The sequence below is a fragment of the Notolabrus celidotus genome, chromosome 22 (assembly GCF_009762535.1).
Source record: "Notolabrus celidotus isolate fNotCel1 chromosome 22, fNotCel1.pri, whole genome shotgun sequence".
In the NCBI taxonomy this organism is placed as follows: domain Eukaryota; kingdom Metazoa; phylum Chordata; class Actinopteri; order Labriformes; family Labridae; genus Notolabrus; species Notolabrus celidotus.
Window position 1 is genome coordinate 10,001,260 of NC_048293.1, and position 27,531 is coordinate 10,028,790.

Genomic DNA, 27,531 nt, shown 5'->3' on the forward strand with positions numbered 1-27,531 from the left:
GTAGGGTTATACAAAGGTTTTTAATGTTTATACTGTTAGTTTGTGCTGATTTTTATTAGCTTATCTACATTAACGCGCCATATGAGCAAAGTAGCTCAAGCTGTTCTTAGTGAGAGCTCTAACTGTGGAAGTTAAATTGATACAGATATTTCAGAAACTATGGTAGTGAATGAGGCAGAACTAAGAATGGCATACTTCAGAGTATCTATGAATGAGGCTCTTAAGATCCATAGAAAGTACAGATGTTCTTTAACAAAGAAGCTTCTCACAAAATCCAAGTCTTAATTTCTGTTTTCTGTGCCAGTAATGGATGAAAATCTTTAAACATGATTGCTGTCTGATGATATTTTTGGATCTGTAGAGCAAAAATTTGATCATACAAAGACTAATTTGCGTTTCAAACTCCTAGAATTAAAGAACACAGTCATATGAATAGGGTACATGCATAACCTCAGAGGACAGTGTACCTTCATATTCACATTATAAATGATGAGATAGCATGAACTAAGTGATTCACATTTAAAACTAAGTGCAGTCTAAGGCTTGTAACCAACTCCATTCAAATAGCAAGTATTCAAGGAATCCTGTTTCATGACAATTCGACTCCACTTCAGAACTCAGTCTGGTTTCCAAATCCACAGGAATGAGTTAACTGTGAAACAGTCAACCATCAAAACCCCTGAGCCCCACTGCCCCACTGAGCCCTGTTCCGTTCATGTCAGCCCACAGCACTGAATCACACAAATCCTGCAGTTTGTGTTAGATATTTTCTTTTACATGGATGTTGCCATGACATGAATGAGTGGCTGTGTTTGGGTTTTTGCTCAGTGATAACTGCTGTCATGTGAGTCCCAGAGTGTTCACTCAGTCTCTTCAGCTGAACGTCCACACCTCCAGCTCCATGATTCGGAAGTCATCGGTCTCTGCGAGGCAGCAGTTGTTGAAGGTGTAGCAGGGGCTGCTGCGACCTAAGTACAAATTCTCATCCACCCACAGACCAAAGTGACCACTGAAGGAAAAAAGAGAGTGGTGAAGAAAACAAACCCAAATAAAAAAATCCAAATATGGAGAATAGATTATACTTTGGAAAGAGCACAAGAATGGAATAGAGACCGAGTTTAAAGATAGTATTACCTGCCTCCACCAATGGCAAAGGAGTCCAAGTCTCCTTTTATAAAAAAGGAGTTCTCTCCAGTCCATCTGAAACACTGCAGAGAAAAAGGCAGACACAACAATGTTTTTGTGCCTCTTCAGGAACTAAAGACTTCTCTTATTTCAGTCATGACCATATTTAAAAAGTGCATAATAATGTAGCTAACAAAGCCTCTGTGGCTTCAAGCAACTGGAAGGGAGTTATTCAAGGTCTTTTCGACCATTTGACCCTCCACAGAATGAAAACGAATTGAATTTATCACAACTGGCCTAACTAACAGCACTAAAGTAACACTGTGAGTAGTTCTCAGGTACTTTACCTTAAAGCGAGGATGCAACATGAAGAGGAAGGTTTCTCCTGTGCCATAGAACGTCTCACTGAGCCTCAGAGGGTGAGAGAGGAAGGCCCCGAATATCTGATAGAGACATTTCAAGTGACAGCAACAACAATAAAAAATACATACTGAACGTATATACTGTACAACATCAAGATTCAAATTAGGATAATGCATGTTTTATGGGATGCCATTTGTCACGTTGTGCACACTGAAAATAACAGCAGCAATTCTCCACATTGAGCTCCAAAACCTCATAAAAACCTTTTTATATATTTAAGTTACAATCACTGTTAAATCCAAATGCTAACTATAAATACAAATGTTAAATGTTAAATCTAATTGTTAAATATAAATCAAAATGTAAAAATAAATGTTGAATATAAATCGAAATGTGAAATGTTAAAAAGAAATGTTAAATATAAATATAAATATAAATGCTAAATATAAATCAAGTGTACTAACAGCACTGCATACAAATTCATACTGACGCCTAGTGGAAATACCAAATAAACATTTATATTTAACATTCAACATTTAGATTTAGATTTAGATTTAACCATTATATTTAACAATTATATTTATATTTAACATTTAGATTTAGATTTAACAATTATATTTATATTTAACATTTAGATTTAGATTTAACAATTATATTTATATTTAACATTTAGATTTTGATTTAACAATTATGTTTAACATTTAACATTAATAATTCTATTTAGCATTTGGATTTAACAGTCATTGTGACTTAAATATATTTTTCACAAAAAAATTAAAATGTGGAGAAGATCACAAATACTGCTCTAAATGTGATAACAAGAGTGATTTCTAAAAATTCACACTATGTTTTTATGACGTTTTGGAGCTAAATGTGGAGAATTTATGCAGTTATTTTCAGTGTGCATAACTTAACAAACCGTGCCCCATAATGTTTTACCTCATCCAGTGCATCCTTAATGACAATAAGAACGGGGGAGTCTGTGGAACTCAGTTTTCTGTAGAGAGATTTCAGACTGGCGCCATGACGGGATGTACTGTAAGCCAGCTGCCAAGTGTGTCCAATTGTCCTCGGGGGAAGCTCCTTACACAGCTGAAGGAAGATATGTAGAGAGGAGAAATACTTGAGACAGGATGGAAGGGGGATAAATCTGAACAGAATAAGCTACCTAAATACAAGGAATCAAACTCAGTGTTCCTGCAACACAATTATTTACTACTTACAGGACATGGCAGCACCACAGAAGCTAGTTCTCATATGCATGTTAGTTAAATATTAACATCTGCTTAAATACCAGGTGCAGTTCACAGCTGACTAGATGAATGAAAGTAATGACAAAACTGTCATGCTAATCTTTAAATTGTGCAGGCTAATGAACATGACTATTCTCAACACATTTGTATTTATATAGCACCTTTCTTAAATTCAAGCATGCAGCTCAAAGTGCTTCACAAAAGAACCAAAGGAACAGAAAACAACAGCCATAGGTAAAGGTAGAAAGGAAAGTGATATAAAATACTTAAAATGTAAAATCATGACGATCAAATCAATAAAATAAAATAAAATCAGAGAAATAACAGAAAAAATTAAGTTAAATTAAATCATTACAATAAAATAAAAAAAAATTAAATCAGATAAATACCAGAAAAATAAAATACAATGTAATAAGATAGAATAAAATAAAAATATTAAAGTTAAATGCCAGATTAAAAAGGGTAGGTCTTAAGTTTACTTCTAAAAACACCCAGAGAGGTCGCTGTGTTAATGTCCAGAGGAAGAGAGTTCCACAGTTTTGGTGCATAAAAACAGAACGCGCTCTGGCTGGCACTTGTGAGGGACACATGAGGAACATTTAAAAGTGAAGCATTCAATTCTTTTCATACATTTAACACAAAGAGCTCCAGAATCTGTACTGAATTCTCTCTTTCTTTAGACTTACTGTTTTGACAAAAGAGCCCATAACCTGACTAAATCAATGAAAAATGTATAAACTGTTTAAGAAATCAGTTCAGAAAAATGTTAAAATATAACTTGATTAAGCATTTTTATAGAACAATGCTCAAATTATTTATCTTGCAATATTATATTTTGTTAAATTACATTACTATTCTAAGTACAACCCATGGTCATATTACATACAAATATTCTTCTATTTATTGCTTAATTTGTCATTACCAACCATAATCACACCATGTCAACCTGTCACTACTGAAACATTTTTTAATACTGCCTGTAATTACTGCTATTTAATTTAAATTCCATTTGTAACATTGTATATATCTAAATTGTATTCTAGCTTTATTTATCTATTTTATTTTACTTATTTTTATTTTATTTTATTTTTTTATTTATTTTATGTTATTTTGTTTTATTTTTTGTTTTATTTTTTATTTTTATTTTGTACTTATTGTACTTTTTTGTACTTATTGAAACTTCTTTCTTGATTGTACTTATGTCTGGGTTGCTGTAACAACTGAATTTCCCCCCCGGGGGATCAATAAAGTAATATCTTATCTTATCTTATCAAAGAAAAAATTATTTTTCCATGCAAGCAAACATGAAAGAAATACTATTAGACCTTAAACTCACAAACACTTGTTTGCTATTGTCAAACATTTGGCTTCATCCTCTTGGTTTCTTAGAAAGTGTTTTCATGTATGTAACAGCTGGTGATGTTGTGGTTAGTCCTTGTTTACAAAGCTATTTGGTTTTGATAGACAACAGTTGTTTCCTAGCTACCGATTTATAGATCAATGAAGTCTCAAAGTCAACAGGGAAATCACAATAAGCAATCTTTTGTGCAGCTTAAAATAAACAACATAAACATACTAAAATGTATACTGTTTGTGAAGAGTAGTGTGTAAACAGTTTATTTCTACTGTCTGTTTGTCACCCACCTCTCTGACATGTGAAGCCTCCAAAATGTCGCTGTTCTCTACAATATTATTGAGTCCTTCAGGGTCTCTGTCGATGACCTGGGTTGGCTTGTCTCCGCTCTCTTCCATCAACACCATCTGCAAATAAAATGTGTTAAAAATAACATTGACTGAATTTGTCTCAGTTACGAAAAAAGAAGTTAGTCTTTGGTGTAATAGCTCCATTCCTGTTGTCTGTGAGACTCACCTCCCAGTCGTCCCCGGTGCTGCGGTGCCTCGGAAACACCTCCTCTTCCTCCTCCTCCTCCTCCTCCTCAACTTCCCCTCCTTCCTGTTTGTCCTCAATCAGCACAAACTCCTCTTCGTCACGCTCTGCCTCCCTGCCCTCCTCTCGCCCCTCTAATATGCACAAGTCTGGTCGATGCTGTGTAAGGTAGGCGTACAGCTCATCGGTGCTGCAGGGGGGAAAGAAACGGTAAACAAAACTCAACAGCTGTGTAAACAGGGAGAGAAAAGAAAACAATAGAGACAGTACCAGGGGGAGAATGTGGAGAGCTGAACACATGCTTCAATATATATATTCTCTTACTTATAATTCTACTTTAGCTTATAATGAAGTGCTGTTATGAAGGAAGGTGTTACGTTTTGGTCTGTTCTTTGTTGTCTTTAAGCGATTTTTGGTTAATCTTGTCCCTGTTCAGGTTTATTAAGTTTCTAGGGTATTTTTGTTTTCCCCTGTGTTATACATTCTCCTTTTTTTGTATACTCTCATATGTATTCCGTCTTTGTTTTGTCAAGTGCTTCCTATTTTATTTTTGAAGTTCTGAATCCCTGTGTTTACAGATGAGTTTTACTTCCTGCCCTTGCGAGTTTCCCTTCTTTTTTGATTACCCTAATTAGTTTCAACTGTGTCCTGTTTTCAACACCTGTGTCAATTACTCGTTACCCAGTGTGTGTATGTAGGGTGGATCTCAAAGCTCTTAACTTCAGTCTCAGCTCTACTTGCTCCTCCAAGTAGTTACTGACCCGCCATCTTAAGTGGCATCCCAAAGCTCATAACACTGCTGGAGGAGAGAGGATGGAGAAGACTGATTGGAGGCGCGATAATCAAGGAAACACGAGTGCAGAATTCGCGGAAGTTTTTTCTCTGACAGACACCCCCCCCTTATTGAATACCTCTCACTGATGGACGCTGCAGCGGCTCGGACTTCTCTGAAACTACAGGTCACTTGAGTTTAATGATAGAAAAAAGACAGACCTTAAAACAGTCACTAAGGGTGCCCTGAGACAGATAATAAACATACGTCGGTTTCTAAACAGTCTGTATGTGATGAGCTGAGATTAAAAAGAGTTTGATGTGAGTTTTAAACACAAAATACTGAAAGCAAAATCATTCATTCAGAGGATGAATTATGTTACATCTGATTGTTTTTGTCAGATTCACTGTCTAATGAAATAGAGTCTGATATCATAGATAGAATGTATATTCATGATCAGTTATTTCTCCGTTAGTTTCCCCGTTTGTTCTCATTTTCTTCATGAAGAGGATAAACGTCTGACAGTAAAGTTTGTCTGTTATAATAAACACTTGTTATATTCCCTGTCAGGTTAATAACGTTTCATATGAGGCTGATCATTAATGAGCACAGGGTTTGAAAAGAGTTGCATGATTTCTATTTTCCCTGAAAGTGATAAATAATTTAATAATGAGGCATTTTACAGGAGAATCGATCTGTAATGCTTCAGGACAGAATAAACAGAGAGCAGGTTCTCTTCATCTTCAGGTGTTTGTTAAACAGGTAAACACAGAGACGGAGCTCTGTTACTTTTTACATTATCAATTATTACAGTGAAGTATGTGTGCAGACACAAACAGCTGTTAAAGCCGTCATCACAAATCAACGTCGCTTCATGTGACGTTCCGGAGGAAAGGACTTCTCATTTCTCGTAATTCAAATCTCCTCGTTTCCTCTCTCCTCTCATTTCATATCCTCGCATCTCTGGTGGGCAAGACTACGACGCGAGTGAACAACGCAAATGAACGACACGAGTGAACAACGCAAATGAACGACACGAGTGAACGACACGAGTGAACGACACGAGTGAACGACACGAGTGAACGACGCGAGGATGGACGTTAAGAGCTTTCAGATCCACCCATAGTCCCTGTGTTTCCTCCCTTCTCTGTTAGTTCATTGTGATATCGTGTCAGGTCTTACCCTGTGTTCCTGTGTCCAGTGGTTTTTTGTTTGAAGTAAGTTTTTTTTTATCTCAGTTTTGTTTATTAAAACCTTTTATTTTAAATCTGCATTTGGGGTCCTGCACCTTTTGCTTGCCTTTCCTGAATCTTGACAGAAAGTTTATAATTGCAACAGAGCAGTAATCTCCTTGTTATCTAGATATTGTATAACAATAATTTAACCTCATGGCTTATTGATAGATAGTTTTACCATTTACTCTTCTGTAGAAACTTTGTTAATTTGAATGTTCCTTTTGACTGAATCATAACATTTTGAAACTAAAGGTTCAGCATTTCCCTCCAAAATGAAATGGGATTAGTTATACTACTAAGTAACATAAAAAAGACCTCAATATTGAGTTATGGGCTTAACACTTGTTTCTGATTGGTTAAAAACCCCATGACAAAGGTGATTCATTCTCACCAGCAAAAGTAACATAACATAGGGATCAGACCACCTAATCACACAGGCCCTATTAAATAAATCAATCAGCACATTTCACCTCTGCCTGTTGACACTGTGGCATAAGTTTTCATTAGCATTCTAAAGTACTAGGCTAAAAAAAAGGAGGTTATTTTAATAACTGATCCAAAAGTTGTGTCACCTTGTTTATAGCTTTAGATGGTAGCCAGGTAAGTGATAGGGTTTGGTCTTATCTTGACGACATTCTTATTTATATAACCACCCACTCACTGTTCATTATTCCCTACCAACTCTGTTTAATATTGTTTGGTATCATAAGTGTCCCCTTCACAGTTAAATATGAACCTATCTGTTGACAAATGTATTGCCAAGAGAGCTACCTTTGTCCTTTACTACAGTCAGGGTAATGTATTTGTTTTTAAAACGCTCACTGAGTGACAAGAGTTTGGAAGACAAAAAGATTACATATTCAACCAGAGAGACCTGTGCGGGTAATCACTACTAGACTGAGCTGGACAAGTTCAGTTTTGTACTACACAGTCTATGAAAACGGTTAAATAATGTTCAACAAAATATCCCATATGATGTCATAGTTATCATGAGTTAGCTGGGTAGCTCTAGCGATTGATCACATGAGTTAAGAAGTGTTTTGGGGGGTTTGAGATGCTATTGAGTTGAATGATGGCAAATGGCAACCACCACCTTCTGACTCTTCTTCTAGCTCTGCCCCTGATCCCTGTCTCTAACCTAGCCCCCATGTCCCTCTCTAACAGCAGTTACCTTACCTTTCTTGTGAAAGGGCAAGCCAGGCCTCCCTTCTGGTTGAAGCTTTGGTTGTGCCCAACTGAAGGCCTCCTGTAGCCTTCTTCTTCCCTGCAGTCGGCTGAACCCGCAGCCGCACAAACATCAGAGTCCCAGGACTACCTGCTTTTAACCTGCGAGGCACTGGAAGAGAACATAGAGGTATGTTTGATTGGGTTTATGAAAAGGAAAAAGACTCAAATAGACCATTTATCGGTCCAACCAGAGTCTATGCTGTACCTGAAGTCTGACACTTCACAGATGATCCCTCAGTATCAACAGTGCTCAGAGGTTCTGTCTTAACTTTACCCTCCGCCTCTTGACCTCCACAGCAGAAGGTGGCAGCACTGCTCAGGACGGCCACTCCTAGAACGCCTGTGTGCTCCTCTGCCAGTCCTTCGAGTGGGCTGTCATCCAGCTCCCCCTCAACCTCTGCCATGTCTTTGCTCTCTGCCTCCTCTTCCTCCTCCTCCTCCTCCTCCTCCAAAGAAACCTCTTTGGTCAGGCTCATGGCCAGAGTGGACAAATCTGATGGCACCCTGGAGGAGATTGGCTCCCCCTTTTGGCTTGGGAGGCTGCCTGCTTGCCTTCGGGCAGATTTCAACTTCTGGAAAAATTTCTTTCCTTTTCTCCTAAAAAAGAATCAAAAAGGACAAAGATCTCTTGTATTGACTTTTCATGAATCAGCTTCTGTGTGTTTATTTGTGTGTCTTTGCTGACCTCTGCTGGGACTTGCTGAAGTGAACATGTGAGATGTCAGAGAAGAAGGAGACGGACGAGAGATTGTCAACAGAGCAGGACAGGAGGTATTCCTCACAGCCGTGCTCCTTCACCAGAGGATGTGTCTTACATGGGTCGAAGAAAATCTTATTTGAAGTCACCAGTAGGATACCTGAAACCACGCCCTGGAACATAGGGAAATGTAAGCATACAAGGTGTGAGTAAAAGTGATATCAGACTGAAACTGCAGGTCACACCCACCTTACGGTCTGTTATGTAGCGGCAGAATAGTTTAAGGTACTGAATGGCTGCTGGTCCCTCCCCCTGACAGCATTCTGGTGGCAGAGCCAGCAGGCAGAGCTGTCCATCAGGCATTGGTACCGCCTCCACATCCTGTCAGTATTACAAATTATATCAGTGTAAATATATGTTTTTAAAATATTGAAACATTCAGTGATTCCTTTTAAACTATTGGATCCAAGAATTGTCTGTCTCCAGATTCACAAACACACAAGGCAATGGTAGAAAACTGAATAGATTATGGTTTGAGATTGTTAATCAGTTAAATAAAGCAAACAAACAGCATTCAACACAGTGAAATAACTGTCTCTCAGGTAAAGAGAGCAGAAAATCTCCTTTAATTTGAAAACGGATTTAAAGCACTAACAAAAACAAACTTAAGATTCTACTCTTGTGTTCATAAAATCCAGTCCTCACTCAGAGCTGTAATATTTTGATGACTTTCTTGTAATGCTGCTTGTTACCAAGGCAACATGGTCTGTTCATCTGATCCATTATAAAACCTTCTCAGCTCATTTTTCCTTCACCATGGCTAATTATCGTCTAATAGCTGGAATAAATGTACAATGATCTCAATTAGAAGAGCAGATACTTATATGGTTCGCTTTGTTTAGCTGTTACAAAAATCTGGATGCATATCTGCTCCAGAGTTTCCCAACTGTCAACAGACACCAGACTCATGATAACAGTATCAGTACCCAGAAGAAGAAGAAGAATGCTGCCTTCAAATGGAACTTGTAAAGTCGTTTGAATGTACATCGTAAAAACTTTGCTCTCGCTTACGTTAGCTAATTTCGCTCCTATAACTACAGACCCTATCGGTAGCATAATAACTTCATGTATTGGCATGAAACTGGAGTCTATGGGCTCCACCATCTGTGGACTTCATCAGACATGCCACAACTCGTAAACTCTATGCTTTCAGAAAATAGGGGGGGCATTCGTATGGCCATTTCTCATGAACGCGGTAAACACGACCCCATTTGAAGGCATCATAAGTCTTTAAGTGTGGGGGGAGGGACTCTAACAATAATGATATCAGGGGTCAAAAACATTATCATTATTAATTATTCAGATACACAAAACTCCTGATCAAAATCTAAAAACTTAAGCTACTGCACCAGATTCTAGAGCTCAAAATGTTAATTTCCAGCAGTGCTCTTTGAAAACATACAGCGAAAGCACCACAGTATAAAAATGTAACTTTTCTGCATACCAGTAGTTTGTCATATTCTGCCTCTGGTGAAGGGGACTGAGGCTGAGCAGTGAGGGTCTCCAAAATCTCTGGATCCCCCTCCACATCTGCCTCCAGGTGAGGAACGGAGTGTGAGTTCGGCTCTGGTTGAGACGATCCTTCACGGTTCAAAGTGTTTTTTCCCTTCGGCACGACCAGCTGCTTTAGAATGGAAGCCATGCTAAGATTAGCTCTGACATTGAAACAGACACCACTGACTCACGTGGCTACTTCCTCTTTTTACTGGCCTGCAGTTCCCCTATCTGATTTGTTTGTAGTCACATCTCAGTGCCATGTGACACATCAGGGTTAAAGATGACAGATACAACATACCAGTTGATGCCAATGACAAAGGAGTACATTTTGTTTACTATTATTCTAGGTTTGCTCACAACGATAGGTTTTAGGGAGAGGTATTACTCGCCTTTTAAAAGTGAGTAACACAAAGACTGCCTCGAATTAGATGCATGCAGCATGAGGCCAGCAAGAGGCAGGTGTTGTTTTGCATGTCAAATCCTGGCATGCAAGAGCAGGCAACAAAAACAGCCAAATTTTCATTCTTGACCACAAGTACTGGACAAAATTAATAAAACAGGTGCCATCAGTTTTCTCACAGTTGACCCTTACCTCTCTGGGGATGAGTGTAGCAAAAAAGGGGATTACATTTGAAGAGGAACTGTGACCCATTTTATTGTCTTCTGCACAAGATGTATTGTTACTGTTGAGCTGAGATGAGACGGTGAAGACAGTGTCCCCAGGGGGACCCTAAAACACAAACCCAAATAGACTCTGAGGAAAAGTTCAATTCAGATTGCATAGAAAATGAAGCAGTTATTGTTTTTACATGTGCAAAATAACATTTTGGAAATAGCAATCAACCACCTCACAGAAAAAGAAACAGTTTTGCTTTTTTAGATGTGGGATTTTAATATCGCTCTTAATCTTCAGAAAGGAAACAATAACTCTTATTGCCGGACTTTTTCTTTCCTTACATTTTTTAAATCTTCGTAAAAATCCACTTATCCTAATCCTTATGTGTTCGCTTTTTGTATCAATGGAACTATACGTTGCCGTTATTAGGGCAATTGAAAAAAGAAATAAAATAATGAAGTTGCAATATATATCTTTTTTTTATTCTGCGATTAAAGTAAAAACTTTTTTCTCAGAATTATGACTTTAATCTTGGAATTATGACTTGAATCTCAGAATTCTCACTTTAAACTCAGAATTCTCAGTTTTTTTCTCAGAAATCTGTGTGAAAGTCAGAACTATGACTAAAATCTAGAAATTTTCACTTTAATCTCAGAATTATGACTTTAATCTCAGAATTATGAGATCCAGACTTTTTCCTAGAATTCCAACTTTTTTCTCAGAATTATGAGAAAAAAGTAAGAATAATAAAATATCTATATTGCACCTTAATTTTTATTCCTTGGCCTTAATCCTCATCCGTACTAATCTGAACAGAACAAAGCTTGATAAATAAATGTTACACTTGAAAATGTATGATAATTTTAGTTCAACTTAATCAAAACTAACTGCCATCTGTGGTGCAGATCTCACTGTGTGCCTCCACTCTCACAAACATCTACAAAATCATATCAGATTAGATGTATTTATTACAGTATTAAAGTAAGATCATGCAGTGGCAAAGTTGTGACCTGGTCACTGACAGAGAGATTTATTGTTGACTTAAATTGATTATTTAGACACATGGTAGATTCTGTCACCACAGAAGAAACATGTGTTTTCGTGCCAGTATTAGTGTGTTATTTTCAATTGAAATATGCAACCTGAAACCAGAAGCTGCTCAGAAGCGAAAAATAAGCATGAGCAAGAGCTACTCTCAAACATTTTCAACAAAAATTGAACATTAAACACTTAGGATGTAGTGCTAGACTGTTGTGTTTGTCCGTTGTTAGCTTTCTGTATTTCATAAACTGCCCATAAATAATATTCCTCATGTTCAACTTTAAAATGTGAAATATATGTGACTTAAAGGATAAAAAAACTGCCAGTTTCTAATAGAAGCAATGTTGGGCAGGGTTGTTACAAAGGCAATTATGACAACTTTCCAAGCAAACATAAGATATATCATACTAGGGCATTTTGTAAAAGCACTTATGCCCCTGCCAGATTCTTAACATACTGCTCAGCAACACACTCAGAAAACCAACAAAGTACCTTTGAATAGGCATCTGAATAAACATTCCTCCTGCTGTATTTGTCGTAGAGGCTCTGAAACAGACCCTGCTTTCCCATGGCATTGGAGAACAGCACTGACAGCTCATCTTGCACCTTGGACGCTCTTTATCAAACTCTCACAAGTCCATAAATTGTGAAGCCAGTCCCTAGTTACAAAATCCTCCCTCTTACATAACTAGTCAGATGATATATCCTATGATAAATTCTCACCAACTTCCCAGTTTGTCTCTTACCTGTTGTACCCACAGCTGGTTTCCAAAATGCACATAACAAGCACACAAGGTCTGAAAAGTCACAAACATATGACTCACCCTGCTGCCTGTGCTGTCATCTGATGGTCCAGCCATGTGCTCCTGCTTCACTGCCGTATTGTTCAGATGCAGAGAAGTCCCTGTATGGGAAGAAAAATCCATCAATGTGAGGAGAAGCACAAGAGTGAGGAAGCATCACCACTACCTGGCAGCAGGCTTAACACACTGCAGTCATGCCTCTCGGTATGAAAATAACTTTATGCAAACACATGGTAATGCCATCACAGCAGGTTCACCTTGCAGATAGTACTGCCGCAGTTTGGGGTTTCTAATGTGGGGGATGTGGTCGAGTGGCCGGACCACTAGGGGTTGGTGCTGAAGCTGGCTGCTGGCTGTGGGCTCCTGCATTAGTCGGGTTTGAGGCTGAGTCTCCCAGGGCCGCTTAGTGAACTGTGGAGGCTGAGAAATGCTGGGAGGGAGCTTAGAACCCAGCCTTAGAGAGAGAACAGACACAACAAATAAAAGCTGATTTATTTGCGTCACATATCCACACACATAGTAGATTGTAAATGGGTTGCACTAACACAGCCTTTTTCTAGTATTTCAAATCTCAAAGTGCTTTTACACTACATATCACATTCACTCAATCACAACACTCTCATACACTGATGGTAGAAGATGCCACATGAGCAATTCCATTTATAAACACACACACACACACACACACACACGCACTGCTAGCTATGCCACCAGCAGCAATACGGGTTAAATGGACACTTAAAGTGAGATTTCAGTTTTCTTAAAGGGGGGTTGTATGAGTTTTAAATCACTAATAATTGTATTAGCCACAAGGATGTCTCAGCTCGGCCCCTGTATTGAGAAACTCCAGGGAGCAACAGTACACAAGCTAGGCTACAGATTTCAACAGACGGGGCCATTTCTGCCACATAATTTAGCTAATTTTGAAAGACTCTCTGACCCAAGCACTCATCTCAGTTAAGGTGTAGGCTCTACTAGGATTTTTTTGGGGCACTTCACTTTGCCACCAGAAAGCCTGTTCGTTTTTGCACTTTTTGCAGATACAACACAGACATGCTCTTCTGCCTGCAGTACACTGGTCAGCTGTTCAGATCCGCAGCTTCAAATAGACAAAAATACAAACAAACTTAATAATGAGTAATTCCGACCACAAACAAGAAAACACTGATATATCCCTGTAAGAATGTCGGAGCTGGGATTGAATTACCAACGCAACCCACTATACACTCTATAATGAGCAAATGCACACATTTCAAAAGCTTGAACCAGGATTTTAGCACTTTCATTTTAAAAAATGACCTTAAAATCACTGTAGATGTGAATTACTTTATGCAGTTGAAATAATACTGTATATGATCAAATAAGAGTAAAACAATTTCAGTTTAACAGTCAAACCTCTAGCTTTTTCCATCTTCATTCGTATTTATTATTCATTTCTTAGGCTTAGATTATTTGTGTTGAGTTACTGTTCTCTGAGTCATTTCATTTCAGAGAAGATGTCTCCTCTAATAGAAAGGATTTCATTCAAAATAATGGTGTGGAGCAGCATTTGCAGTCTGATTGGATGTATTTATAGGGGAATTGAAGTTGTCTTTGCCATGGCCAGGGATGTGAGTGCCTGGACACATCATGTCACACTTGCCCACATGATGCTCTGTGATGCAAAGTGGAGTTCTTAACTAGCAGTGGAGGAAACCAGCTGAAGAAAATTTGTATTTTGGTGTTAAGAAAATTACAGTTTCTGTTCTAGTCTGGCTGAACACATGCATACTGGTAATCCGGACATGTCACCTTTAACAATGAAAGACTGAATTGTGATTGTGCTTTAATCTGAGTGGCAAATGCCAGCCAGACTCGTCACATGTCCGGCTAGAGCTTTGTTTTATTTCCACTAATCCATGTATTTACAGGCCTGACCTGGTCTTGACATTGCCGAAGTAGCTGGTCCTGGTTTTGTCCCTCTGAGACTCGTGGTCCATGCGTCCTAAGGCCTCAGGCCTCCTCACAGACTGAGCCATTTTCTTTATTTCTTTATTTCTGAAGCTTGCAGAGGGATGACTGGTTCAGATGACATCCTTCCTCCTACGTTTATTCCCCATGCTCAACTTTTTTCCCTGATCACAGCACCTGCACAATAAAGGGAGCTGTAAAATGTGGGCTGATTTTAACATAAAGGTGATAAAAGTTCCTCCTGCAACCACATGACCTCATAAAGAAGTCAGATACATATTTAACAGAGTAACTTTGAAGGTTTTCCAATACAATCAAACTGACACTGAACAGTTAATGTGTTTAACTTTACATTATGAGATTGCTGGACAAATAATGTACAGTTTGTCTTTGGATATATTATTATTATTGCTTAACAATTGCTTAATAATAGTTCTGACACAGATACTGTATTTCCTGACTGCAGCATTGCATATCTGTATAGAGGCTATCTAACACTATGTCAATTTCTTGCTACATGAATGCATCTAGCTACATCCTGCAAAAGCTTGATTTCCCTTCCCAATGGGAGGTGATTAACTTGACATCTCTGAATTAAATGCAGCAACAAGATTAGCCTAGCTTCGTCATGCATTGCTCAGAAGCCTCTCAAATCACTTAGTCATATGGTTAAAAATGAACAGTTTGCTACCCGCAGATGCTAGGGGTGCAACAATTACTGTGGAGGAAGTAAGCATCAGACGACATTACAGAATGATCGAGACTGCTGCTATGGTAGACAAAAATATTACATCAGCATGTAGACAGAGATGATGGAGATGACATATGTCGTATTAGCATCAGATAAACTGATCTTGGTCTTTACTGACCTGTGTCTATTCCAGGGATGAAGAGGGGTGGCGGTCATATGAGCGTGTCTTCATATTGCAGTGTTATGATATCACTGCAGACAACGGTAACAAGTTCAATATTCAAGCCCCGCCCACTGCTGGAAGAGAAGTTCAGACGTAGTCAAGATAGTTCCTCACGCAGCCGGAAAAAAAACGAAACCGGAAGTAGACTACGACTACATGTCTTGTGTTTTCAATCATCTTCATTCGGTAGTCTAATAAGAGAGAGAAATAAAAATAAAACAAACTAGTAAAGACTAAATAATTGCTGACTTTAGACTACGGAGCACCCAAGGGTTATAGAAGAGAGTTTTGTGAAGACTACTTGTGCATTACTCAGCTGTTGTTGTGACGCAAATTGCTGCTTTTGCCTTTCTTGCAAACTATTTTGCGTTATCTCAAAAAAATGTATGACAAGTTGTAGCCTATATTTTATAAGTCTAACTCTGTCATAGTCAAGTGGACATCTCTATTTTTACTCATGGGTCATACATTTGGGGTACATCAATCTGTAGCCATGCAGTTAGAATAGAATAGAATAGAATACTTTATTCATCCCCGAAGGCGGAAATTCAGGTGTCTGGCAGATACAATTATAAAAATCACATAAAACATAAAACAATTAATTCAGGTGTCTATCAGCTCATCTCCAATTGGTTAGAGAGTTATGAAGCCTAATGGCTGCAGGGTTGAAGGATTTTCTGTATCTCTCAGTCTTGCAGCGCAGAGAGATGAGCCGTCCACTGCCGCTGTTTCTCTGGTCGACAAAGAAGTTGTGAAGTGGATGACCTGTGTAATTTAGAATGGCCTCTAGCTTCCTCTGTGCGCATCTCTCCACAGAAGAAGCTAGAGGCCAGTACTGCATACAGTAACCAAGTAACGGGCCAACAATGCAGATTGCTGAAGATGACTACACTATTTATTTTTTTCTTCTTCTATTTTTATTTTATTTTATTTTTTCCTCTTTTTTAATTTGCTACAATTATTATTGTTTTTATTGTTTTTTGGTGTTGTTTTTTCCTCATTAACGGATTTCTTCAAATGTCTACTTATCTTTGTTGTTTTTCTTTATTAGAAAAACACCATGTGCCTTAAATGTTAAAATCAATCCTCTGCATATAATGGGGGGGATATCAAATAAACATTTTTGAAGAAAAAAAAACGATAAAACTGTTTTCCCCATGAGAGATTAGAGCCTGTCACATTTAGATTATTCTCAACTAAAAGTTGAAAAAAAAAAGTTTGACATGTTTATCAATTCATGCTTTGAGCAGATAAAATGATGTAGGAAAAAAAAATATGTATATAATTACTATTTTTCTGGGTATCCAGTCTTCAGCACTGCTCACCTTCAACTACAGAGGGCGCTCTTTGACCAGTTGTGGTCTTTTTATTTACAGTCTATGGTTGTGGTGAGGAAGCTCGTGGGGCTCCAGCAGCCAATCAGGTTAAAGCAAAGGGAGGAACAGGTTTCCGGCGGCCGGCCTAATGAACGACGATACAACCCTGGTGTAAAAGACGAAGAGAAGAAGCAGCACAATATAACGGCTTACCTCTCCTTGTTACGGCCGTTATCTACCGTAAGTTGCGCTCTTGCAGAGTTGGTTGTATTTCACGAAGACATGTAATACCCTCTGTAATACTGGGGTGTTGTTGTACAGTTGGGGGTCAACCAGGGGGTCGTTGGTGTTGGTGCTGCTAAAGCTAACTGACGGCTATGTGTTTTTCATAGCCGTGGTTACAGCAGGCTATTAACCAGCCCAGTAAAGTAATGAACAACCAGTAGCACGAAAGCTATCTTTCTGATGTTAATCCTGTTGGGCGTTAGCGTGATACAAAGCAGCCTTTAGCAGTCCTGTTAATGTGTTTGAAGTGCAAGACGTAATTGGTTAGCTGTGTTAGCACTGATGGTTCCCCTGTTCCTTCTGTTGTGCAGTCACGGTGAAATGACAAAGATGAACGTTACAAAGCTTTGCTATTCATAGATCTGAGTTGTAGAGTTTTATTAATGCATTATTTCATTTGCGTAATTACTTGTCATTTATAAATCCCGAATGATGATTGCCTTTTTTTTTAACGTTGGGCCGTGACAGGTATAATTGATTGTTTTTGTATGCTTTGTATTCTAATGGTCTCGTCTGAGAGGTGCTCGCTGTTGTACAGCATCTCTATTTCTGCTCCACTATTCCACTTCTTCTTGCTAGAAAGTTGTTGATACCAGTATAATATATCTATAGCCAAGAGCATAGATATTTTTAAAGGCAAACTCAAGACCTACCTTTTTAGTCTTGCTTTTAACTAACTTTTATTTTTATTCTTAATAGTTCAATTTATTCATTTATGAACTAATTTATTTATTTTAAGTATAGCTTCTTAAGTTACTTTAATGGTTTAATACTTTAGTCTTAGATTAAAGATAAGATATTATCTTAGAAATGTATTTGACTTTGGTGATTTTAATTTCCTGTTTGGAGTTTCAATATCTTATTTTACCTCCAGTGTTTCCTCATTAAGATATAATGAGAGCGTTTCCTCAGTTCGTTCAGCAACTTCTTTTTTATTTAATTTATTTTTATTGTTTTTATTACTATTGTTGCATAATGTGTTCTTAACCTTAGGATTATGGGGTGGGTTTGGGGTTGGGGATGGGATCTTTTTCTTAATTTATTCTATTTTGAAGTTATGTGCAGCACTTTGTGTTACAATGTCATTGTATGAAAAGCGCTTTATAAGTAAAGTCTGATTGATTGATTGATATAGAAATCCTTGTTTGCCCCGTGTGAATTAATCAAATATTTCTAGACTACTTTTTATGTTTAAGGAGATATTATACACATTTTTTTCTTCCTGTTCTCTCAACAGATGCTCTAACTCATCACTACTTAACATCCCAAGTGTTGGCATTTATACTGACATGGCATCTGTTTACTGAGCTGCTCCATCTTCAGCCACTGCAAGCACCAAGCGCTGGTGTGTGATTACCAATTGAATGAGACTGACCTCCATCACCATGGAAACAGAAACAGTGAGTTTGATCTGGCTCTTAATGGTGTCCTTTCTTAACAATGTTTAATTTGTCCCTCATTCTTGTGGAGGAACTCAAAAGATTTGCTTAGTATAAGATACAATTCTTTCATGTAGAGATTTTTTGACCCATGCTTCACAGGAAGTTATTCCTATCTGGCAGAATAAGCCTCATGGATCCACCCGTAGTGTTGTGAGAAGAATAGGTTCAACCCTTCCTCTCAGACCTCCACAGAGGGCATGTTTTCAGGTAAATATCAGATCCTGTAAATATCTCATGTTGCCTTCTTATATATGTTTTGTGTTTGTTGCTGTGTTTTAATTGTTTTTATGCCTGAGTTGTTTGTCTATTTATGTACAGCACTCTGTTCCGGCTGTGGTCGTTTTAAAGTGCTTTATAAATAAAGTTGAGTTGAGTTGCAGCAGAGATCATCTATACACTAAGGTAACTTCTCTCTATGTGCATCAGGAACTACCAGGCCTACCCACTCTCCGACCTATGGATGGTCCAGTGGTTCCTTCTTTGGCAGACATAGCCTGGATTGTTGCAGATGAAGAAGAGACGTATGCCAGAGTGCGGTAAGCATTCCTCAAGCACTTAGAGACAGCAACCATATTTATGTAGAGCAGCCAAGCCTCCACTCCAGAACTGCAGACTCTCCTAGAATCTCTGGCTTTGGTCACACAAACGCTTGAGAAATTCAACTCCCTGGCCTTCAAACAATTGCTTTAATAAGCCCTGATGCAGAGGGTTGTTGTGAATTGTGATGTCTAGAGCAAAATGTGTGATTTTCTTTACATTTAATTTTGTTGTGAAAAATATATGTTACAATCACTGATAAATCTAAATGATAAATCTAAATGTTAAATATATATGTTGATTTCTAAACCTAAATGTTTAATATATGAATTAAATATTTAATATAAATGTTTATTGTTAAATATAAATGTGAATCCAAATGTTAAACGTTGCTCTGCAATCCTAAATATTTAGCTAATATGCAAATTCACACTGCCGCCCAGTGGAAGTACCAAAATAAAAGCTTCTTAAAGTGATACAGGCTGGCAGTCTCAGTTAGATCTTTTATAACCCATGCATTAGGTACACATGCACAGCTTAAAGAGATGGAGCACAAGGTTATATTCTCCTGTTTTTTTGTTTACAGTGGATAGCAAAAGTCTACACACCCCTGTTAAAATACCAGGTTTTGTGATGTAAAAAATTGGGACAAAGATAAATCATGTCAGAACTTTTTCCACCTTTTAATGTGACCTATAGCATGAACAATTCAACTGGAAAAAAAAATTAAAATCTTTTAGGGGGAAGAATAAAAACAAAAAAATAAAATAATGTGGTTGCACAAGTGTACACACCCTCTTATAACGGAATGTGGCTGTGTTCAGAATTAACCAGTCACATTCAAACTCATGTCAAATAGTAGTCAGTATACACCTGTCATAATTTAAAGTGACTTTGATTAGTCCCAATAAAGATCATCTGTTGTAGGAGGATTTTCATGACATTTCCTCAGTTGCATCGTACAACAAAAGCCATGGTCCACAGAGAGCTTACAACGCATCAGAGGGATCTCATTGTTGAGACAGTCAGGAGAAGGGTACAAAAATGTTCCAAGGCATTAGATATATCATGGACCACAGTTAAGACTTTCATCATCAGGTGGAGAAAACATCGTACAACAATGACATTCAGAGAACTTGACATCCTTCCAAACTGATGAAAAGACGAGAAGAAAACTGGTCAGGGAGGCTTCCAAGAGGCCTACAGCAACATTAAAGGAGCTGCAGGGATTTCTGACCAGTACTGGCTGTGTACTACATGTGACAACACCTCTTGTATTATTCATATGTTTCGGCTATGAGTAGGGTGGCAACATGACAGCTGTTTTTTATGAAGAAAAACATCCAAGCCCAGCAAAATGTTTCAAAAACATACATGAAGTCTCCCAAAAGCATCAAATGTTTTCTGATCTGATGAAACCAAGGCTGAACTTTTTGGCCAGAATTCCAAAAGGTATGTTTTTCATAAAAACAACATCGCACATCACATAAAGAAAACCAGACCCACAGAGAAGCATGGTGGGGGCAGCATCATGCTTTGGGCCTGTTTTTCTTCAGCTGGAACCAGGGCCTTAGTCAAGATGGAGGGAAGTATGATCAGTTACAAATAACAGCCCGTTTTGGCCCAAAACCTCTAGGCCTCCGTTAGAAAGATGAAGATGAAGAGGAATTTCTCCTTTCAATACGACAACAATCAAAAGCATACATCCTAATCAACAAAAGCATGGCTTCATCAGAAGAAGATTAAAGTTTTGGAATGGCCCAGCCAGAGTCCAGACCTGAATCCAGTTGAATATCTGTGGGGTGATCTGAAGAAGGCTGTGCACAGGACATGCCCTCACTATCTGATGGATTTGGAGCTTTTTGTAAAGAAGAGTGGGCAAATATTACAACGTCAAGATGTGCCATGCTAATAGACTCCTGCCAAAAAAAAAACGAGTGCTGTAATAAAATCAAAAAGTGCTTCAAAAAATGGTTAGTTAAAGGGTGTGTACACTTATGCAACCACATTATTATTATTATTAGTAGTATTATTAGTATTATTAGTATTATTATTATTATTATTATTATTCATCCCTTTCAGAGATTTAAAAAAGATAAATCAGTTGAATTGTGCACGTTATAGGTCACATTAAAGGTGGAAAAAGTTCTGACAAAACCTGGCATTTTAACGGGTGTGTAGACTTTTGCTATCCACTGTATATTGTGTCATAGAGGCCACATTATAACCTTAATGACAGGTTTTATTGCAGTGCAATTGGATTGGGCTCTACCTGTTTCACTTATACAACAGTGTCTTGCCAACCAAGCGTTATGATGTTTCCTGATATGTGGATTACAAAATGAAAATGACATCATATGACCTGACCTAGTGACTACATAATCTTGACTCAACTCTTGGAGGGTTTGGTATACCAGATGTGTCCATTCAGTAACACTGATCCTACTCTCCTCGGTTTTCAGGAGTGACAGTCGTCCTCTGAAACATGAGTGGCGGCCCACGCCTCTCCTGGTGCTCCACAGGAACTCATCTGTGCCCAACTTCCGCCGTGAGGGCAAAAGGGTGGAAGGGCTAAGGAAGCCCGGGGTGACAGCGCTGAACCGTACTACCGCCCTGCAGGACGAGCTCAGCAGGCTGCGATCACAGATCGCCAAGATTGTGGCAAGTGATTCTGGTGAGTTACTCAAGCAACAACTGCAGGGTGAAAATTTTGAAGTTGTACACTGTGGATGTGAAAACCTTCAAAAAAAGAGGTCACACTTTGTTAAACACTCCTCCTATTTTTATTTGCGATACAAAAAGACCCTTTGACCAGTGTAGATTTTAGATTGATTTATTGAGCCAAGGATTTAACACTTGTGTTACTATCTTCATGTGACCATGCTGCTTTTGTTGCCAAGTCAACTGCCCTGATTCTCCTAAAGCTGTTTGGTATTAAGATGTCTTGGCACCAGTTTGTAGGTCAGTGACAAAGGATAATCTCTGCGGTTCAGTGGCAGTTGGTTGTCTTGTTGAACATTTTAGGAATTTCATTGGAATAGTGATGTATGTATCTATATGCAACCTGCGGGAGCTAAAATTACAGTTGACATTTGAACTCTGTGCTTTGGATATTTTCAGCTGCCCTCTAGATGTCCAACCTCACCTAAAAAGAACTAAACATTTTTAACCTCCCCCCCCTGCTCCTCTCCTTCCTTTTAGGCTCCAACCCTATGACCCCAGACCTTCTCTCCCCTGATGACACAAGCATGAGCTTTTCCATGGCACCCTTTGAGACAGCGCCCTACCAGCCCGCCGCCACAGCTCCTGCTTCCTTTGTCATTAGCGATGTCACAGAGGAGGAGGAAGAAGAAGAAGAGGAGGAGGAAGATGAGAAAGATGTAGTCTCTGTGGTGTCAGAGCTCATCCCTGACCCTTTACCACCTGTTTCAATGACCGCATCTGCGACCTTTGACCTGGACAGACCGAGCATGGACTTCCGGGAGGCAGAGGAGGATACAGTGTCACTATCAAAATCCACCAGCTTTGCTGATGTCATGGATATTCTGAAGGATATGAACCGTATGAAGATGAGCAAAGACAGGTGAGAGTTTTCGAAGCACAAAACACCACCTGGCTCATAATGGGTTTGCTAATTACTAAAGTTTTCAATCTGATTTTTTTTCAAACATCTAACTTTCAGGATCAAGTCTAGCAAATAACCACTTTACTTTTTCTTCTGAGGTATAATTTGTTTTAAGTCTAGCTTTACAGATGTCTCTAGCTGATTTTTTTTAACCTCAACCCCCTGGACAGGTCATCTTTTTTCCCCTTATTTCCAGTCTTTATGCTAAGCTAGGCTATCCAGCTCCATTGTATCATATTTTAAAACACAGACATGACGGTGGTACCATTCGACCTCATTAAGAAAGTTCAGTCAATCAATCAATCTCTATTTTTGAAGCGCCAAATCACAACAAACGTTACCTCAAGACACTTTTACAAACATAGCAGGTCCAGACTGTACTTTGTTAAATTATTAACAAAGACCCAACATCAAGACAGGGTAAGACTCAGTCTTATTTCATCTTAATCCCCCATTATTAGAGCCCTTTGCAGTATTTAGCTAGTTACAGCAGCAAGGAAAAACTTCCTTTAACAGGCAGAAACCTCAAGCAGAACCAGACTCATGTTAGACAGCCATCTGCCTCGACCAAGTTGGGGTTGGAAAGAGAGAGAGCGAGAGCGATGATAGTGATGAGATGGATAATACAAGTAGTGGTAGTAGCAGCTGGATTCTGGAACGTCCACAGCAGCAGGAAGTCTACGGCAGCAACTCAGGGGAACCTACCTTTTAACTGGCAGAAACCTTGTGCAGAACCAGACACGTTAGACAGCCATCTGCTCAAAGTTAATTTGTCTTCCCCACATTCCTACACTACTTATCACTACTTACTTTTCAACAAGTTAACTTTTCACTAGAACTTTATTTTAATGTATGTTTTTTATTCTTCCTTGGGTGTTTAGTAGATACAACAGAGGCTGTACGTCCCTCAGAGAAGAGGACTCCGCCACTCTGATTTCTGAAGCCCTGAGGAAAAAGTTTGTCTTGAAGGAAGAGGACACTGCCGCTGTGAAACGGAAGTGATCACGTGTATCTCACCAACACCAATCCTGCTGCTCCATGTAAGTCAGGACTGTAGAGACTATACTGTTTGATTTAAATGTTTTGTATAAGCATGTAGGAGGTTATCAGTATTCAGTGGCAGAATATTTTAGCTCTTTTAGTCATTGTTTTTCTCTCATTATTTTAGGCCTATGCCTGTGGAATATGTACCCATGGATCCACAACCCTTTCTCCTCAGACCCACAGCAGAAGCTGTCTGCCAGAGTTGGAACAAAAAACACTTAATCCCAGACAGTCACAACTAAATGTGAACTTGACAGTGCTGATGGAGTGTGAGGGGGAAACAGCAAAGACTTGATGAAGTTATCAGATTCAGCACTGCATTGTACATCGCATTCAGTCTGTTTTTCGCTGCAAAAAGGCTTCTATGTTTCACTTTTTCTTAATAAGGGACTCAACAGACTGTTATGCTGTCCAGACACTTGCTGTGTGTGCAGGCTGTTTTTGATCCTTAATGCATTTTATGCAGATGTTATGACACATTATGAAACTCCTGACATCCTAACAATTACAGCAGTTTCCGGACTTTAATATTTTCCCTTTAAACAGCCTTTTATCTATCTTGCCATTGAACAGAGCCATTGTTTGCGTTTTAATTATCCCAAAATAATCCTTTTTATTTCTTTAAAAAAAAAAATTCAGATATGTAAAGAAGTCCTCTAACATACTTGAAAACATTGTGTACAAATGAAACAGGTCAAGTGTACATGCAGAGATAGCTTATCAGAGTGTGTGTTTGTGTGTGCTGGGAAATAACTTCAGATCTTTACACTACATGTTGCTTGCCTCACTGCACCTCTTATGCCAGCCTGCCCTCTTGTTTGTGATTGATATATTTAGATTGATAGTGACTGAACCACCAATAGTACTTTTTTTTTTATGTGTTAGCGAAATCTGCAACTCTCACTGTTTGCAGCTGCTTAAGTGACCGCAACACACCTATACAATTCTTTATATTCAAAATTCCCTCTGTGCTGATTGGTAGATGAAACCACCTTTTATGGTGTTTCTAAATGCTCACAAGGATCTCAGTTTAGGCAGGAAAACCTTAGCTTCGTGTAAGAGTGCTTTTATGTCATTCTGCATGTAGTTTTGGCAAGTCATTGGTAAACTGCTTGTGTGAGTCATGACAATAACAATGAATAATCTAAATGACGCCTTACCACAGAACTATTGCCTGTTTCAATGCCTGGTTTTATCCCCAAATTAGTCCAAGTGCCATGTGTTTGTTCTGCTTACCCCACTCAAATGATGTCCTCCTGCCTTCCACATGTTTAACAAGATTCCTACATTTTCATTTTTCCAATATACAGTGAAAGATAACGTTGACATTTGGTCGCTGAGTGTTAAAAATAACTGTCGCTGTTTTTTCACTTTTATCGCTGCAAATATCACTCCTACTGTTTTCCTCCTTTTCATGTTCATGCCTACGTGATTGGGAATTCTGCTGCGTCACTTTTTCAGAGTGATAAATCACTGCTTTGGTATCAGTTTGGATTGATCAAGAATGTGCCCATTAGTGTGTCTGTGTGAAAACAACTTGGTGTGGTTTTTTTGTCTTGCTAGATCATATTGCTGGTTCATTTTCCCATCAGTGGAAAGGATGGAGTAAAAAAAGAAGTTTTCTGGGAAAAGTACCTTGTGCAAATTTAAATATCTTCACTTTTTGTTTTGTACTTGAGATGTTGACCTTACTCAAAGTGCAACGCTAATCCCAATACGTTTAAAGGGAATGTAGTCATTTCCAGCAACTTTTATTATTCCAGATTGTTTTAAATTTCCCGTCTTTGTAACCTTGTGAACGGTTGAGCCCTAAAACACCACCTGTATGTTTTTTTTGTTCTTCTTTTTGTCATTTTGGGATTTGTAAATAAAGATTTGATTATGTTTTGAACCTGATTATGTTTTTAATGTTGTTAAGAGATCTTCATTTTTGGGGCATCACAATGCGGATTGCTTTCTAACATGATTCTGGTTCTGCTCAAGGTTTCTACCTGGTTCTGCTCAAGGTTTCTACCTGGTTCTGCTCAAGGTTTCTACCTGTTGTTGCTGGCTGAAACCAGCAAAAGCTACTACTACTACTACTACTACTACTACTACAATTAATATCCATCTCATTACAATCATCTCTTTATCTCACTTACTCTCCCCTGTTCCATTTAAGTGACTAACGATAGACCTTTCTGGAGTCCCTGAGCTCCATTGTCTCGTAGGTTCTTTTTGGATCTCTGCCATAGACTGCCTGCTGCTGTGGACGTTCCATCCTCCAGCTGCTACAGATGTAGCTCTCTCTCTCTCTCTCTCTCTCTCTCTCTCTCTCTCTCTCTCTCTCTCTCTCTCTCTCTCTCTCTCTCTCTCTCTCTCTCTCTCTCTCTCTCTCTCTCTCTCTCTCTCTCTCTCTCTCTCTCTCTCTCTCTCTCTCTCTCTCTCTCTCTCTCTCTCAGTTTCCTCTTTCCAACCCCAACTCGGTCAAAGCAGATGGCTGTCTAACATGAGTCTGGGCCTGCTCGAGGTTTCTGCCTGTTAAAAGGACGTTTTTCCTTGCCGCTGTAGTTAAATACTGCGAGGTGCAGTAGCTCATGATTAAGACGTGATAAGACAGCCCTGTCAGTAAGAGGGGACTGGATCTTATCCTGTCTTGATGTTGGGTCTTTGTTAATAATTTAACATAGAGTGTGGTCTAGACCTGCTATATTTATAAAAGCGTCCTGAGATAACATTTGTTGTGATTTAGTGCTATACAAATAAAGAATCCTGGATTGAAGATTCACTGCAGAGCCAGTCATTTCCAGATGGGGGCAGTGCAGGCATACTAAAGGAAGAACATGTGCTCTATGGAGTACTAAGGAATAGAAATTTCAATAATAAAGGAAACTAAAATAAGCACAAAAAAAGTACATCGAAACACAAGGGTTACTTGTACTTTGAATGTTAAAGGAAACAATTACATCTTGTAGTGGAAAAAAAGAAACCGTATAAAATTTCTCCTTCACAATTTAGCGTCTTAAGTAATACAATTGAAACAACTGATGCAAAGTATGAGAAACACAAGTTAATTGATTTAAACTCCTCTATATAGACTGCTTTATAAGTCAGTATTAAGTTGTCTCCTTAGATCCAACTCTATTTAGCCTATATACTTATGTTTATCCCCCCTCCCCCTTAAATTAGTATCTTCAAGCTATATACGAAGTTACACCAAAATAGTTGTAGACAAACAATATCAGACTCTAGTTTAAAGGAGAGTGAGGTATAAAAATTAAATACTGAAGTACTAGCACATCAAAGTTCTACATGAGCCCAGTACAATACCTAATAAGGTACAGTTTGACTGTTTATATTTGACCATTCAATTGTTGTCCTAACATAAGTGCCACTGGTAAAGTTGTATCAGCTGTAATAATATATCATCACTTTTTCAGTTGTATGGAACCTGAGTCATACTGCTCATAAGGTGTAGTATCTCTTCATTTTATCAAACCACAAGGGGCCTGTACTCATATGCCTGTAATTTCACAAATCATTGTTAACCCACATCTTCCCCATTTCCTGTTCTGTCCCAAGATGATCTAGCCCCTCAGTGAGCCGTAGTCTATTTTCTGTGAAAGTCCTTGGCCTACTTTGTCCCTCTTCACCTCCACGTTGGACTTCCTACCTATTTTAGATACAGGGAGATGTCTGTGGAGAGCTCAATTAATAGGGCTCAGTGTCAAAATGAGGCTTGGTTAAACCTATAAATACAGGCCTTTAGTACAAAGTGACATTGACACATTTTTTTCACCATGAGACTTGTGAAAAGAACTTCAGGAGCAGCTCCAAGTAAAGGCAGCTGCTGGAGGTTCCC

At 38.6% G+C, this 27,531-nt stretch overlaps 2 protein-coding genes and 1 long non-coding RNA gene across 8 annotated transcripts; 2 read left to right on the top strand and 1 right to left on the bottom strand.

Annotated features, from left to right (window-relative positions):
- Position 1: 1 nt before the first annotated feature.
- On the bottom strand, positions 2-15,525 carry si:ch211-15d5.11 (nuclear receptor coactivator 7). Of its 4 annotated transcripts, none has more exons than XM_034674755.1 (16): positions 15,397-15,525; positions 14,495-14,704; positions 12,835-13,031; positions 12,599-12,678; positions 10,710-10,847; positions 10,065-10,241; positions 8,810-8,941; positions 8,549-8,733; positions 8,069-8,460; positions 7,813-7,972; positions 4,612-4,819; positions 4,386-4,502; positions 2,428-2,580; positions 1,473-1,568; positions 1,135-1,208; positions 2-1,009 (listed from the first exon to the last, which is right to left on the bottom strand). In XM_034674755.1, exons 2-16 carry the CDS (start codon positions 14,593-14,595, stop codon positions 874-876), a joined length of 2,346 nt encoding a protein of 781 aa, XP_034530646.1. In that variant the 5' UTR covers positions 14,596-14,704; positions 15,397-15,525; the 3' UTR covers positions 2-873. The 4 variants fall into 4 exon arrangements, with proteins under 4 accessions (XP_034530646.1, XP_034530644.1, XP_034530645.1 ...); XM_034674753.1 differs by having other exon boundaries at positions 10,065-10,244; XM_034674754.1 differs by having other exon boundaries at positions 10,065-10,244; positions 14,495-14,721; positions 15,397-15,517.
- Positions 4,695-10,686, top strand: LOC117806085. Its single transcript, XR_004629594.1, has 3 exons — positions 4,695-4,839; positions 7,801-7,990; positions 8,161-10,686. It is a non-coding gene; the product is annotated as an uncharacterized LOC117806085 (long non-coding RNA).
- A 1,293-nt stretch (positions 15,526-16,818) lies between the features above and the next one.
- On the top strand, positions 16,819-25,581 carry mtfr1l (mitochondrial fission regulator 1-like). 3 transcript variants are annotated; one of them, XM_034675002.1, is made up of 8 exons: positions 16,819-16,997; positions 18,280-18,442; positions 18,605-18,691; positions 18,911-19,020; positions 21,484-21,695; positions 22,223-22,604; positions 23,528-23,686; positions 23,815-25,581. In XM_034675002.1, exons 2-7 carry the CDS (start codon positions 18,407-18,409, stop codon positions 23,646-23,648), a joined length of 948 nt encoding a protein of 315 aa, XP_034530893.1. In that variant the 5' UTR covers positions 16,819-16,997; positions 18,280-18,406; the 3' UTR covers positions 23,649-23,686; positions 23,815-25,581. The 3 variants fall into 3 exon arrangements, with proteins under 3 accessions (XP_034530893.1, XP_034530891.1, XP_034530892.1); XM_034675000.1 differs by having other exon boundaries at positions 16,837-16,997; positions 18,584-18,691; positions 23,531-23,686; XM_034675001.1 differs by having other exon boundaries at positions 16,838-16,997; positions 18,584-18,691.
- The last annotated feature ends 1,950 nt before the right edge of the window (positions 25,582-27,531 follow it).

Coding starts and splice junctions, on each gene's coding strand:
- si:ch211-15d5.11 (XM_034674753.1), bottom strand. CDS start 14,595: ATGGCTCAGTCTGTGAGGAGGCCTGAGGCCTTAGGACGCATGGACCAC. Junction 10,848..12,598: donor ATGACAGCACAGGCAGCAGG/GTGAGTCATATG, acceptor TTTGTGTTTTAG/GGTCCCCCTGGGGACACTGT. Junction 1,569..2,427: donor TTAAGGATGCACTGGATGAG/GTAAAACATTAT, acceptor TGTCTCTATCAG/ATATTCGGGGCCTTCCTCTC.
- mtfr1l (XM_034675001.1), top strand. CDS start 18,407: ATGAGACTGACCTCCATCACCATGGAAACAGAAACA. Junction 18,443..18,583: donor TCACCATGGAAACAGAAACA/GTGAGTTTGATC, acceptor CATGCTTCACAG/GAAGTTATTCCTATCTGGCA. Junction 19,021..21,483: donor GAGACGTATGCCAGAGTGCG/GTAAGCATTCCT, acceptor CTCGGTTTTCAG/GAGTGACAGTCGTCCTCTGA.